Below are 15378 nucleotides of genomic sequence, written 5' to 3'. Positions count from 1 at the left end.
TAATGCCCAGCTTAGTAAGTTTATCTATGATTCCAGAGTGGGGGATGGTGTCGAAGGCCTTGGCAAAGTCCAGATAGGCTGTGTGGACCACCTTACCCTTGTCCACGGCTCTGGAGACTGATTCGAAGAAGTCAATCAGGTTCAGATGACAAGATCGGCCCTTCACGAACCCAAATGTGTGGGGTCCAGTGTTTGAAGGTTGCCAATGTCTTTGTTTATAAGTTCCATGATAATATGTTCCATGGCCTTGCAGATCAGGCTCATCAGACTGATGGGGTGGTAGTTCCCAGGATCCAAGGTGGATTTCCCCTTGTGGAGTGGGATAACTGTAGCTGTGTGCCACTCAGTGGGCACAAAGACTGAGGTGAGGCTATGATTAAACATGACACTTAGGTGAGGTGCCAGTTCATTTTGTAGTTCATGTAGTACACAGCCTCAGATGTCGTCTGGTCCCATGGATGCTGTATTCTTAGCTTTGGAGAGTGCGTTTTTTACCTGTGTGTCTGTTATTACCGGAATTTGGCAATCTTTCGGTATTGAGATGGGCCCTTTAGGGGGTGAAGTTTGCACTGAATTGATCTGCCAGAATATTGGCAATATCCTTGGGATCAGTACATTTAATGCCATTCTTTTGTAGCTCATAGCAGATCTGAGCATTGCCATTTAGATTCTTGACATAGCTACAGAGTGCCTTGTGGTTGTCTTTGGAATCTTTGGCAATTTTATTTTCGTAACTAGCTTTGGAGGATTTTATGAGGGGTCTCAGCTTCTTACTGAAACTGGTAAGGGAGTTTTTTGCATCCTGGGATTTTCCTCTTTTCTGCAACAGTTTCTTCCTTTTGTTGTAAAGTTTGTTTATGGCAAGGGACCACCATATTGGCTTTCTTTATTTGGAGGAGAGCGTTTTGGTTCTATTGGGGATCGCACGATTCATGCAAGAGTGGATGTGCTCGTACAGTGCCTTAGTGTAGGATTCAGCAGCCGAACTTTGAGTTCCTGTCTGCATGGGTGTCATGATGTTTGTCACTTCTGACTTGAGTAGCATGAAGTTGGATTTGGAGAAGTTCTTTACGGAAGTTTCTTTACTGGGGGGTGGGGATGAGATGTGGAAGTCAAGGGTGATTAGCTTATGGTCAGACCTGACCAACGATGGGGTGACCATAGGTGTGGAGCACTGATTTCCCATGTTGGTAATGACCAGGTCTAGGATATTGGAGCCCCTGGTGGGACTAAGGATTAGTTGATCCAGGGCATTGAAATTTATGAATTCCAAGAACCGATGGGCAAAGGTGTTGGTACACGAGTAGTTTTCCAAGTTAATGGCAGGGTAGTTGAAATCCCCCGGTATTAGGGTGTTTGGTTGTATCTTAATATTTTCCAGCATGTTTAGAAAGGTGTAGTGAGAATCTTGGAGCATGGTGGGAGATCTGTAGCAAGCTACAATTTGGATTGCAGTCTTACCTAGTGTTAGTTGCACCTGGAGAATTTTAGACGCATTGTGTTGGGAAACTAGCCTGGTGTTGTGAATATCCTTGGTGAATATGGACACTCCTCCACCTTTAGTGTTTCGGTCCTGGTTTGGTGGCCGAAAAGTGTGGTAAAGAGTTGTAGCCTGGTATTGCATGGGTATCATTTTCTAGACACTATAAATAAGACAAGGCTGAAATTTAAATATGACAGTGAATTTTAAAAACTCAGAGAAACACATTTCCTGCATTCTAATAGTTGGAAGAAAAGTGTCATAAAACATCAGTGCTGTACGCTTAACACTATTACTGCTAAAGAGGATGAAAAATTCAGCAAATATTCAGTAAATCTTCAAAATACATCTATGATGAGGGGCTACCTGAGGATTTAGTGAACATACTTTACAGTATTTTTCACAGGCAATACTCGAGACATGTTTCATGAGGAAAGTAGAGCAGAATCCAGACCACTTGTCAACCTGAATTCAGCCATGTCTAACACACATCTCCTCTGTATTCAAGTAATCAACAGCATCATTAGAAATAACTGCAAGATTTTGGTAGTTTGTCAAAATATCTATGAAAGGGTGGAGAGCAGCCATATTTCATAAACAAAAGGGAAAGGAACACTGAAGAAATTTTTTAATCAAAAATTAATGACAGGGATATTTGGGGGTGTGGGGAGCAACAACGAACTTTTAAATCCTTCCATCCAAAACCACATTTTTGCACATCAGATCAGGGTGTCACGTCAACCATGACAATCATCTACATCTAAGGTTCACACTCCCGGGTAACTAGCCCTGCCGCTGCTGTTCTCCCATACAACACACTCACATCTATGGTCAATTTAGTGTGTCTAATCCACCTAGTGCATGCCTTTCGAATGTAGGAGGAAACCGGAGCACCTAGAGGAAATCCATGTGAACAGAGAGGACATGAAGAGCCCACGTAGAAGCCACTCCAGCCAAAAATCGAATTGGGGAACCTCTTGTTGTGAGGCAATATCGCTATCTGCTGTGCCACTCTGTCACCTCTAGGTTGAACTTTTACAGGATATGCACACAGTATATGCAGTTACACTGCAGAAGGACCTATTTTTGTGAAACAGGTTATCAATTGCACACTGCCAATACACTGCAGTTCAGATTATGTGGCATATGCAGCAACATGAGTTTTATGTGAGCCCTTTTACATAAGAAAAACTGCAAGAAAGTTAAAGAATAAGACAGAACAGCATGCTTATGACACAACACAAAGTGCAGCTAGTGCCTTAACTAAATACTGTGTGCAGCAAAATAATTAAAACATTTTTTTTATTTAACAGATCTCAAACGGGGAGACATTAGAAGAGGAAACAGGGACTTGATTTTAGAGTGTAAAGAATATCAGTTTTAGATAAAGTTGACTGCCTACACATTCCTGAGTCTGAATAACTGTATCATTTTTTTAAAAACTAGACTAGTGATGCATTGACCAACCTTTTTGTAATTTCACTGTCATCTACTTCAAGTGATTTTTCTATGTTTTTGTGTGACTGTGATCATGTAATGATAGTTGTATCATATGATTCATTATACAAACAAAAAACTGTATTGCCTGCTCCTGCTTTAAGTAGTTAATTGCACTGTATTACACTGTATCTGTTAGTTATAGGGCTGTTGTAGGTAGTTTGTGTGGTTTTGTTACACATGGGCTCCAATCAGCTATTCTACATTAAGACTATGTTTTCTGCACCCTTGTGGCAGAAGTGTGCTGATCTCACTATCTGAGTTGGGAATTGCTGATAGAAGGTTTACTGTGTGCTTTCCTGATTGGCAGTTAGCTTAGAATTTGTTTCCCTTTGCTTGTATTTAAGCCTTGTGTTTGCACTGTGATGCTCTTCGGTTAGCAGTTCCCTTGTACAAAAGCAAAAGCCTAAAAGCTCAGTTTTTCCCTAAAAAGCTATCAGTGAAACCCTTCCAAACTTTTCTGATGCTCTAGGAGCAACTCAGTTGTGCACTGAGCAATGTTCCCTTATTAATCAACCTTAGCCTACACAAAGTACAGGTCCCTCTTGTAGTCTTGATGCTACCAGCACAGTCCTGTCAAATTAACCCATTCCCTTCCCTAATAAAACATACTGTAAGAGTCTGCTATCATACAGGCAGTTTCTCATCATCTCTCTGACATCCTGATACACATTGGCATCCTGAGGCAATGTAGCAATTGTCTCATGTATATTGACAACCACTTACTCCTGAAACAAACAAATACTTTCTGTGAGAGAAGTTGTTGCACTATGAAATTGGAGGCAAGACTCTCACATAAGGACAGACTGAATGCCAAACAGGTTGTTAGGACACACACACACACTTCCCACACCAAATAAGGACACGACACATAAACCCACATATGTGGAGGTACTCACTAGTAACTTACCAAAAGAATGGAGGCCTCCCAAATGGAAACCACTTACACACATAATGCAAAAAACAACCACAACACATGGTAACACACACACCAGTGTCTCAACAAATAAGCCAATAAGGTGTAACATCACAGAACCTAATGTATTGGTCATACGGGACTCCACTGTGAGACACACGGATGTTCCCCTCACCAGACTGGAAAGGAGCAGATTACAGTTAACTGCCTGTCAAGTGCCAGGATCCATCAAGTCACTAAAGCACTCAAGTCATTCAACTAAAAGTACCAATATGACTCCCTTATAGTCCTTGTGGGGGTGAATGATTTGAGATGTACCTCACTGGACTATATGAAGAGAGACATGACTGAGTTCTCAGATTATGTCACAGGCAGGTATATGCCTAGCCTTAAGCAGTGTTCTACAATACAAACAAAAAATGATTGACTTTAACAACTGGCTTAGCTTCTGGTGTCAGTCCAAGGGGATCCAGTATCTCTCAGCCTGGGAAGACATGGTCGACAGACCATTCTTCTTTGCCACAGATGGTCTGCACCTGTCTCCTCTAGGCTTTTGCATACTGGAACCCCTATTGTGCCTTTTTCAGGTAGTGTCAAAATAACCAACCTCCCAACATAACAAAAATCCTCTCTAGTTTAACTCAAGGTACTGCTGCTTAATGTTTGGAGTCTAAACAAGAAACTGCACTCCCTGGAAGCACTCCTCAATTTGGAAGATGCTGACATCTGTGCAGTCACCAACACATAGTTTAAAGGCATGGAAAGCACCCCAGCTGTGTAGAGCTGCAATGCCTTCCATATTTTCAGACCACAAACTGAGAGTGAAAGAACCAAAGGAGGAGGTGGTGTATCCCTCTTCATTAAGGATAACTACATCTCAATTCTGGTCAAACAGTACGACTCCATTGAGCTACTCCATGTCCAATTAACTACAGTTAAAGCACCCTATGATGTCACAGCTAGATATAGGTCCCCCACCATGAAACAGGAAAAGCATACCACATACCTAGACTTACTGGAGTCACATGCCACACAGCACAACACCTTACTCATGGGTGATTTTAATTATCCTACCATCGACTGGGAAACATACATGACCACAAAAATGCTGTCTCAGTGGTTGTTGTACTTTGTTAATGCAAATGAGCTGAAACAGCTAGTCAGCAGTCCCACAAGATGCTCAAATGTCCTGGACATAGTACTCTCTAACATGGGAGAGCACTGCACTACCACCATCAACCCCCCCTCCCACTGTGTGATATCCTCCCTGGTAAGATCGGATCATAAATCAGTTTTGTTCGATGTAATTATAAGACCAGATACCGAATCAAGCTCAAAAATGCTTAAGAATCTTTCTAAGACAAATTACCTCCTACTAAGTATAAGAAGTTTCAAAGCACCTTTTAACATAGATAACACGGACTCCTATGCAGAATGTAAACCAATGCCCTGTATGACCACTTAAATAGCTGTATAGAATTGGCTGTACCTGACCAGATTAAAAACAGGTCGTGCCGAAAAAGCAAGCCACCCTGGTGGACCCCTAGTATAAACAGGTTATACAACAAGAGAAAGAAACTAATGTCCAAGAACAAGAGGGAACTGGCTCAGCAGAGGAAGAAATCCCTAAATAGCTTAAACAAACTAATTAGAGATCTTATTAAGTCCTCTAAAGCTAATTACAAAGCAAAAATATCATCCTTAGCTAAGGATAATCACAAGGCATTCTTTAATTACATCCGAAATCCAAAAGGGAATACCTAGCTATGCCCTGAACTAGTTATGGATGGCACCACCCATACTCAACCAGAGGTAATATCCAACTTGCTAGCTGACAGATTTGGAGAAAACTTCACCCCACTGTCCCCTCCAGTTATTCCCCGAAGTACATCTGTCACCATTCCTCAGCTTATTATCTCAAGACAGCAGGTCATCTCGACACTCTCCAAGATCAAAAACACGGCATCAATGGGACCAGACAACATCCCAAGTTGCTTTTTAAGCAACTTAAAACATGACTTAGCAGACCCACTTGGATCCATGTTTAACTACAGCCTGAGAACTGGCAATGTTCTGGTGGAACGGAGGGCATCAACAGTAGTCCCCCTGCACAAGGGGGAACCATCAACAGACCCTGGGAATTATAGGCCTATAAGCTTGACTAGCCTCATCTCTAAGACCATGGAAAGAATTACTATGGACCTTTTACTCTGACATATAGATTGTATTTTATACTGATATATAGACTGTATTTTAACTGATATATATATAGACTGTATACTATACAGTATACATCATGAACATAAGTAGGTTAAAAAATAAAAAAAAGACCCATGATAAAAAAGTGCTGAATCCTGGTAAGCGCACAGGTGCCAGGACTGCAAAAAATGACAGTGTAGAATCCTCAAGACACGGAAACATTCGTATAATGGGGCTAGCGAGGCCCAGGGGAAGGATGGCCCCCCTGTTGCAGCAGAAAGTAGTAGTCCACAAAAATCACAAAAACTGATATGCCAAAAAGAGCCACAAAGACAATAGAGTGGCCTATTGAGGCTAAGAAAGAACTTATGTATTGTTACTATTATGCAAGAAGCCCAGAATTTCCAGACAGAAGATATACGAAAAGATTAAGAGAGAAATTAAAGGAAAGAAAAATACTTCCACAACTTTTAGAAGCTTCAAATAAAACAACAGATTTATGAAAAACAGTATACAGACAAAGAAACCTTGGGACGTTTGGAAAAGAAAGCGACAGAGGAAGTGCTAAAATATAAAGAAGAAAATTTAGAAACTTTTGAAAGGTATAAAAAAGAAGTATAAACACGGGAAAGAAAGAGAGATCTGATATGGTGCAAAATTTATGAAAAGGAGAAAGCTAAATTTATCAACACAAAAAAAGGCAGCCCCAAAGACATTTGAAGTGAAATACAGACAAAGGCATCTAGATATGGAAAAATTAACAATAAAAAAAAAATAAGATCACAATGAGGGAATATAGAACAGAAGATTACTAAAGTAGAAGTTAAAAAAATAGAAGATGAAGTTATGGATTACTTGCAAAGTGAAGAATTTAGTGTAGAAAGTCTAACAGGTTACATCACAGCATGATCAAACAATGAGTCCTCAAAGTGAGGAGAAACAGGATGAGCAGGAGATATCTGAAGAAGAAATATGGACATGGGAAAGAAAAAGAGATTTAAAATAGTGCAATATTTATGTAAAGGAGAAAGCAAAACTAATCAATACAAAAAGAGCAGCACCAAAGTTATTTGAAGAGAAATACAGACAAAGGCATCCGGACATGGAAAATTTTACAATACAAAAAATAAGAAAACAAACAGGAAAAGTAGAAAAGAGGATTAGTAATGGAGGAGTTAAATAAACAGAACTGAGGTTATGGATTTCCTGCAAAGTGAAGGATTTAGTGTAGAAAATTTAATTCAGATCATACGAAACATCTGATCATTTGCCATATGAAGAACTTTGGAACTTTTCGAAGGAAACCAGTACAAACATTCAGTTGAATTTGCACATCAAAAGAAGGAACAGGAAACTGAGGGAACTCTGACATAGTCAGTGTTGTGGAGTGATAGGCCAGTGAGCAACCATATGAAAGAGCAAACGATGACACTTGATGAAACTGAAGAGAAAGTGGTAGAGGAAGATGCTCTGGAACTTTCTATAGAATGTCTGCAGGAAGTGGAGAACAAAGAATGCGCCCTCAGTTTAGAAGAAAATGATCTAAGAGAAGAGTTGCTTGATTTAATAGAAATGGGCAGACATACTAGATCAATGAAAGAAACAGACTACAGAAAGTCAATAAAATCCAAAAAGTTACATGTTTGATAAAACAAATGAACACAGTAATTACGATTCTTCATAGAGATTCATGTGATATAACAGAAGTGAATAGGATATATTACTGTGCAGCTAAATTAATAACAGATAGTCTTACCACAAAAACACAGGGTAGTAAGGGAAAGGAAGGGGAGAAATTGAATGCTATCATGGAAGTATTGAATAGAGAAAACTATAAAGCAATTAAGACAAGAAGTGTCACTGTTAAAACAGTATAGAAAAGAGAACAGATTGACAAACATACTCAAAGACATACGTAATAAAAGCAATGAGCAGTATCAGAACAGATCAGAATCTATCATGCACTATCACAAATAATAATCTAAAAATATCAGCACAGGCAGAAAAGCTTAGAAGATATGCAGATAAATATAAAGGAAAAGTACAAAATAAGCAATTTATTGATGACCTAAAAAAGTTTTATAGAGAATTGGGAAACAAGGCAAATTGAACTGAAACACTTCCAAAAAGAAGAAATATATTTGGAGAAATATCTATGAAGATTTTGTGGAACATAACAAAGATGTTAATTGGTTAGAAGAACCAAAAGGAAGAATAAGAAGTTCAAATGTACAGGATATGAAATGCCAGACAGACTGAAACAAAGTTAAGAAACACTCCTAAATGGAAAACCCCAGGCCCAGATGCAGTACCTAACTTCTGCCTAAAAGTATTAACATCTTTACATGAAGACTTAGACATAAGTAAGAACTATTTAAATGCGCACCCCAAACAGACACCAGACTGGTTAACAACAGGAAAAACAATACTCCTACTTAATACTGAACCTGCAAGTTATCCTAAAAACTATAACTTGCCTTCCGATGATGTATAAACTATACATTGGAATTGATGCCGACAGAGTTTATTGTCATTTAGAAGAAAACTCAATCATGGCAACAGAACAAAAGGGTAATAAAAGAAAGTCATATGGAACAAAGCATCATTTGTTGTTAAATAAAGTCATAATGGAGAACTGTAAAAAGCGGAGGAATCTAAGTATGGTATGGTATGGACAGACTACAAAAAAAGCATTTGACAGCATTCCACATTCATGGATAAAAGAGTGCTTAAAATGTATAAGATACACCCTACACTGATCGATTAAATTACATCGACCATGAAACAGTGATAAACCACTTTGCAGTTAAGGCATGATAAAGGGCAAATTATTTTTCCAGGGATAAAAATTCAAAGGGGAATATTATAGGGTGACTCTTTCTCACCACTGCTCTTTTATCTTGTGCTTAACCCATTAAGTTATCTACTTAACAGATTAGGTCATGGCTACAATTTGGCTCCCAGAAAGCAACAAAGTGTAAAGACTTGTCATCTTTTTGTAAATGATTTAAAACTGTATTGTTTTTCAGATGAGGAACTGAAAGCACAACTGCAAGTGGTCAAAACTTTTTCAGATGATACAAGAATGTCACTTGGTCTTGATAAATATGCAAAAGCAACCTTTAAAGCAGGAAAGCTGCAGCACCAAGAAAACATCAGTTTGTGACAAGAATGTGATATAAAAAAACTTGAGCAAGAAGAGGGAGTGTATAAATTTTTGGGAATTGATGTAGGATGAACATAAAACATGGACAAATGCAAATAAAACTTAGTAAGGACTATTTTAAAAGAATAAAATTAATACCAAAATCAGCGTTGACATCTAGGAACAAAGACCAAGCTATAAATCAGTTTGCTCTTTCTATCCTAACTTACAATTTTGGAGTGATTGACTGGCCCCAAAAGGTTTTGGAGAGGTTGGACAGGAAAACAAAAAGGATGCCTCATGCTCATCAAATGATTTATAAAAATCAGTGCATACCAAGATTATACATTCCCTGATCTGAAGGAGGTGTGCGCCTCCTCGAAAATGATCACATGTATAGATCTGCAATCTTGGGACTGCATACATATCTGCTGACCTCACAAGATCCAAATGTAGTGAAAGTTTTGAAACATGAGGAGAATAAGTCTAAGATGACTTCTCTGCTTAGTTTAGCAAAAGCATAACGGCATCAAGCAGGCATGGAAACCAAACCAAAAGGAGACAAAAATCAGGCAGCAACTAAATGTGCCAAAAAGCAAAAGAAAGAAAATAAGGTGAAGGCTCTGGTGAGAAGGCAAGAAATGTGGAAAATGCATAAATATAGCTGCAAGTACAGAAAACTCTTGAAACAACCTCAAGTTGATCAGGATCGAACAAAGGAACAGTTAAAGAGAGGTGAATTTAAACCAAAAGATGAAAGGTTAATATTGGCGGCCAAGACAGTGGACTACATACACATTGGTTTACAAAGTCCAGTGAACATGTGGGAGAAACAGACAAATGTAGGATTCATAAAACAGAATTGGAAACAGTCACACATCTTGTTGCTGGTTGTGATATACTAATGGCAGAAGGACTGTATACTGAAAGGCATAATAATGTGGCAAGACTGTTCCACTGGAGATTGTGCAAACATTATAATACTGAAGTAGCTGAAAAACACTGGAAACATGAGCCACAAAGCATTAAAGAAAATTATGAATTTTATATCACATGGGATCATCCATTACCAACAGGTCAAAAAATAGATGCAAGAAAACCAGATATAGTAGTCCACGAAAAAAAGACAATAGTAGCATTGATCATCCAGATGCTACACCCAGTGACTACAATGTCTTATGTACAGAGAGACACAAATTCATAAAATATCAGGATTTGCAGGAAGAAATGAGGGCAATGTGGAAAGATACTCAGACAGCTCCAGATGTAGTAGGAGCAATGGTCTTTTAAAAAAAATTACAATCATACTAAGATATGTTACCGATACATGCAACTCCGTATGAATTGCAGGAGGAGTCATTACTCGGCACATTGTGAATGCGGCAAAGAGCACTTTTGGCTGACATCAAAGATTGAAACAATACTAATTTCATGAACTTTAATCATACTTTGACTCAGGAATGCGGTCCATTCCCATCATGGTATTAGAAACCTAAAAGATTTGGAGAAATTACAAAAAACAGACCTTACTACCAATGACATATGTAATCTCCAAACTCTGGACCCAGCCCAGCTTGGATTCATTAAAGGTAGATCATGCCTGTTAAATATGATTGACTTCTTTAAAAAAGTCACCAAGGCCCTGGATGAGGAAAAGACAGTGCATACTGCCTATCTTGACCTAGCCAAGGCATTTGACACAATCTCCCACTCAAGTATTATAGAGAAACTCTCACAATTGGGAATTAATCCCTATGTTACCAGATGGGTAGCCAACTGGCTCACCAACAGGACACATACTGTCAAAGTGGGTGACTCTACCTCTAGTAAAAGACCAGTCACCAGTGGCGTACTACAGTGCTCTGTGCTGGATCCTTTACTGTTCGGAATTTATTTCTCAGATGTCCAAGCAAACTTGGATGACCTGTGGCTGACCAAGTTTTGACTGCAATCTGGGAGCAATCTTTGAGTCTCCCAACAACGTTAACATACAGTAGTCACAGTTAAAGCAGACAAATAATTGATGTCAAAGCCACAAATTAAAGCTAAATGCAAAAAGATGCATTATTATTCCTTTTGGGAAAGTTGACATCCCAGATAATTACATTATAGACAACATTCCCCTAAGTGAAGACTCAGTGGTACGTGATCTGGGTACTCAGGTTGAAAGCAATCTGAACTTTGACCACCATATATCCACAGTAGTAAGAAAAGCCTTCTATGTGGCACATCCTGTAAGTAAAGGCATCACATCTAGATCTAAAGATGTTACAATTCCATTATACTCAGCCCTCATCAGATCAATAATTGAGTACAATGCTCCCTTTTTCATGTACCTTACCAGACACCTACACAGCAATTGGAGAGACGACAGAGGTTTCTCACCAAGAAATTACAGGGTACACAAAACAAGTCTTAAATGGAAAGACTGAAAGAACTGTCACTGTATTCTGTCTCCTACAGGTTGCTAAGGAGTGACCTATGCCTGGCTTACAGGGCAGTCTCTGACCAGGCCCTGATGGAAATGTTACACATTCGTAAATCAAACTGCAGGAGGGTTACTCACCACAGGAATCTTAACCTAGCCTCCGACATAAACAGGTCATGCTGGAGATCTCAATACATCTCCCAGAAACTGTCACTTCTCTGGAACGAGCTTCCCGTTCACGTGAATCACCCTCTTCCTGGCCCTCTTCAAACGCAACCTAGATCAATGCACTGATGAATGCAAATTCACTCCTGGGATAGTGCCCATGTCCCACCTGGACAGAGGAAGTCGGTATTAACTACCACAGACTGTTACCTCTGCGAACTTCACTCACCTGACCGCTAACAATTGGGGCAACTTGGGATAAACATGGCTAGGCTTGTAAGAGCTCTAGGATCGTTAGCCTAGTAACCTCCTATGAACCTATGAAGAAGAAAGCCTTTATTGGTTAAAGGTTTAAAGTTTTTTTTTTTGGTAATACCTTTTGCACTCACTGTCTGTTAATCATCTGCTCCGTATTGGCCAATCAACCTATACATTCTCTCATCATCGAGCACAAGAGCTATTATTAAGGTAGCCATCAGGTGTGGTTCAAGAGATTTTTATTTATGGCCCTAACTCCCCAAGCATGAATGGCTAAGTACAGGAAGGGGGATGGTCAATGGGCTGACTGTGCAATGCCAGCAAGCAGCCCCGCTCTCCTAACCCTGAGACTTGAGAAGAGGCTTCCCTTTCTTGACCGGAGGAAATCATTTCCTAGTATACTCCCAGGTGTCAGCAATCCTCTCCATAGGACAAGCAAGTGGACCTCATCATTTCACTCCTCTCCATCCCTGCCTGGCTCCTCTGGTGCTAGGGATGCTGATCAAACCTTGATTTTTCTCCATTCTTCTACACCATGAAGCCAAGCTCTTGCTGATTAAAGGTAATTCTTTTAGTTATCTGATACCTCCTGTTATTTCTTCTCACAGATTCCACAGTATTTTAGATTTCTGTTTTCAAATGTTCTTGTGCTGAAGGACTGGAGACAAGACTTAGTCTTCTCATTATGAGAAAAATGGTAAGTCAGGTTTAATATGAACACATGCAAGGTGCTGTACCTTATCAAGGACAACCTTTAAGTGGAACATAAACTGTGGGTGTGACTCCAGGCAAAAGGACAGGAGAAGGATTTGGATGTAAAATTCAGTGTCAGGCTGAACCACTAGGAAAAATGACACAAGGTGACAACAACAGCCACTAGAATGCATTACAAAATGGACTGACTCCAGGAATAAAGAGGTGATGGTTTTCAATTGCCAAGCATCATAGCTCCAGTGGGTATAAAGTCTACAGACCTTATAAGGCAACAGACACAAATCTAGTGGGAAGGGTGAAGAAGTCTACAAGGATGTTAATGGAATTAGTAAAGAAACTGGAGAGAGAGATCAACACAACTACACCGCATGGGAAGGTACTCTCCTTAAACTGTAACAGAAAAAGGTGACATGACATGGATCCATAAAGTAATTACAAGATAATGAAAAGGGCCAGCACAAAGAAGGAAGGCCAGAAAGAGATCAAGAGATGGCATGCCATTCAAATAAAAGAGGTCAAGTTCTGTGCAGACAGAAGGAGGTAGCTCTTCAAGAACAGGGTGGTAGAAAGAATGAGTTTCCAGGCTAGGGTGGTGGAGGGTAAAACCTAATGTGGAAAAAGCAAGAAATGGAGAAACAACTGCAACGATCAGAGAGACTTGATGGACCACATATCTTCTACTAGCAGAAAAATAAGCAAAGTCCTCCAGATATGGAAAACAAGACACCCGTCTAAAATCTTGGTAAGTCCTGGTTATGAACATGACCAGATTAACTTAGAGAATTATACAGTCTTCCAATGACAGATATCACTAAAAGCTTCTATGCGGTTTATGTAATATTCACCACTACCGGAATCCAGTCAAGAAGTGAAAAATCCAAAAGACTCACGTGATGCCTATTTCCTTAAGATCACTCTCTGTGAGTGTTAGGAATATCTGGAGATCCACATCCTGCTCCTCAAATACAGAAATATATTTCCCGCAGCCTATTTGGTCAAGGAATTCTTTCAGGTCCTGGAGACATAAAGAAAGAGTACGAAAGATTACTGTGATTCCATTTAAAGTAAAGATAACCAAAAAAATCAAAATTAACCAAAATGAAGTGATGAAGCATCATTAAGTGAACCTTTCCAAATTATGAAAGGCTGATACAGCCTTCCTTCTACATGCAGTAAGTACAGCATTCAGGCAAAGACACAAATCTTCAAAACCTCCAGTTAAAGGTCTGGACTTATTCCATTCACCATTAGCTAATTAATAATTATGATAAAATGAAGCATCTACATATAAATAGAATTATCAATATGCTTGGTCTGAAACCTACAGCGTTTTTTCAAGAAAGGATCTAAACCCATGTAAATATGCAATAATGAGGATATCTGGAGTTAAAAAGACAAATGTATAAATGTCCAAAACTTAAAAGGTGTGTGCATGTATGTTTGTGTGTTTGTCTATGTTTTGTAATGATGCCTTAACAGCAGTGTAAAACAGTCACAACTAACAGGATTTGTTTCGCACAAAATTTAAACAAAAAGGCATCTCGTGCAGTTTGATAACTGTTTTATCACATAGCCTCTCTAAACATCACATTTATACATACACCAGTCCAAGGTGTGAAACATTTCTGAATATAAAAAATATATGTGCATATACTAGTTTGAAGCTTAAAACCCTCAAATGTAACTTGCATTCATTTACTACTGTTCTGTATTATTTCAAAGCACACAAACAATATATTTTGAGCAAACCATAAAACATTATAGAATAAAAAAACAAGATTCAGTGACCAACTTGCACTGAAAAAAGAAACTACTGAACAAAGCTGAAAGGCAGCTACGTTGCAGATGAAAAGACATATGGTGTTGAAAAAAGGGAATGAGCCTCTGAAGGCTGTCTTTGTCAAGCAATACTGTCTGGGAGGTAATGGTGCTCACAGAATTTAGTTTCTTTGAAATTAATTAATTTCACTTCTATACCTGGGTTAGCCCAATAAGTCACACATCCAAAGGCTATTATGGGGGGGGGGGGGTGAGAACAGTTGTACAGAACAAACCATCATTACAGCAGCCAATCAACCTAAGCAACAGGTCAATAGGAAGACACCTGACCAAATTAACAAAAATCCACATGACTACAGACGAAATAAATAAACTTTATCCACACAACAGCTGAAGGAAATCCACACGGACAAGGACTTAACATGCATACTCCATCCATATGGTGCCTGGAAGGGCACAAGTAAACCCTTAACCTGTAACTGAGAAGATGTGCTAACTCTAATGAAATGCAATGCTTGGGTGCCAAGATTGGGATTACAAATGTTGAGAGATAAGTAATGTTATCTTTGGGACAGCTGGAAGATATCCTGTTTTTTGGGTACAAGGTGTAAGCCAATTAATTCAAGTTTTAATGTGTAGAGCTAAATAACAATTAGAGAATCTAGGAAGTAAAACTGAGAATGACATTAAACATGACAGAAGGAGGACTTCCTGCTTTTCTAAAAGCCTGTTGGAGCTTTGGAATTCTCTTTCAGAAGCAATTAAAGTCTGCATGGATATAGGTGATTTTAAAACAG

At 39.1% G+C, this 15378-nt stretch overlaps 1 protein-coding gene across 1 annotated transcript in view; it reads right to left on the bottom strand.

Moving 5' to 3' along the window:
* ANKS3 (ankyrin repeat and sterile alpha motif domain containing 3) overlaps window positions 1-15378 on the bottom strand; it is a 1450330-nt gene that overhangs the window by 641570 nt on the left and 793382 nt on the right. Inside the window, exon 11 of the mRNA XM_044089324.1 lies at window positions 13693-13817. Within this exon, the coding sequence (XP_043945259.1) occupies window positions 13693-13817 (125 nt within the window). The remainder of the gene's footprint in view (window positions 1-13692; window positions 13818-15378) is intronic.

This window comes from Protopterus annectens, chromosome 12.part0 (genome assembly GCF_019279795.1).
Source record: "Protopterus annectens isolate FY-2018-M chromosome 12.part0, PAN1.0, whole genome shotgun sequence".
Taxonomy (NCBI): Eukaryota; Metazoa; Chordata; order Ceratodontiformes; family Protopteridae; genus Protopterus; species Protopterus annectens.
The sequence above is the reverse complement of the archived record's forward strand: the minus strand, read 5'-3'. Positions and strand labels throughout refer to the sequence as shown.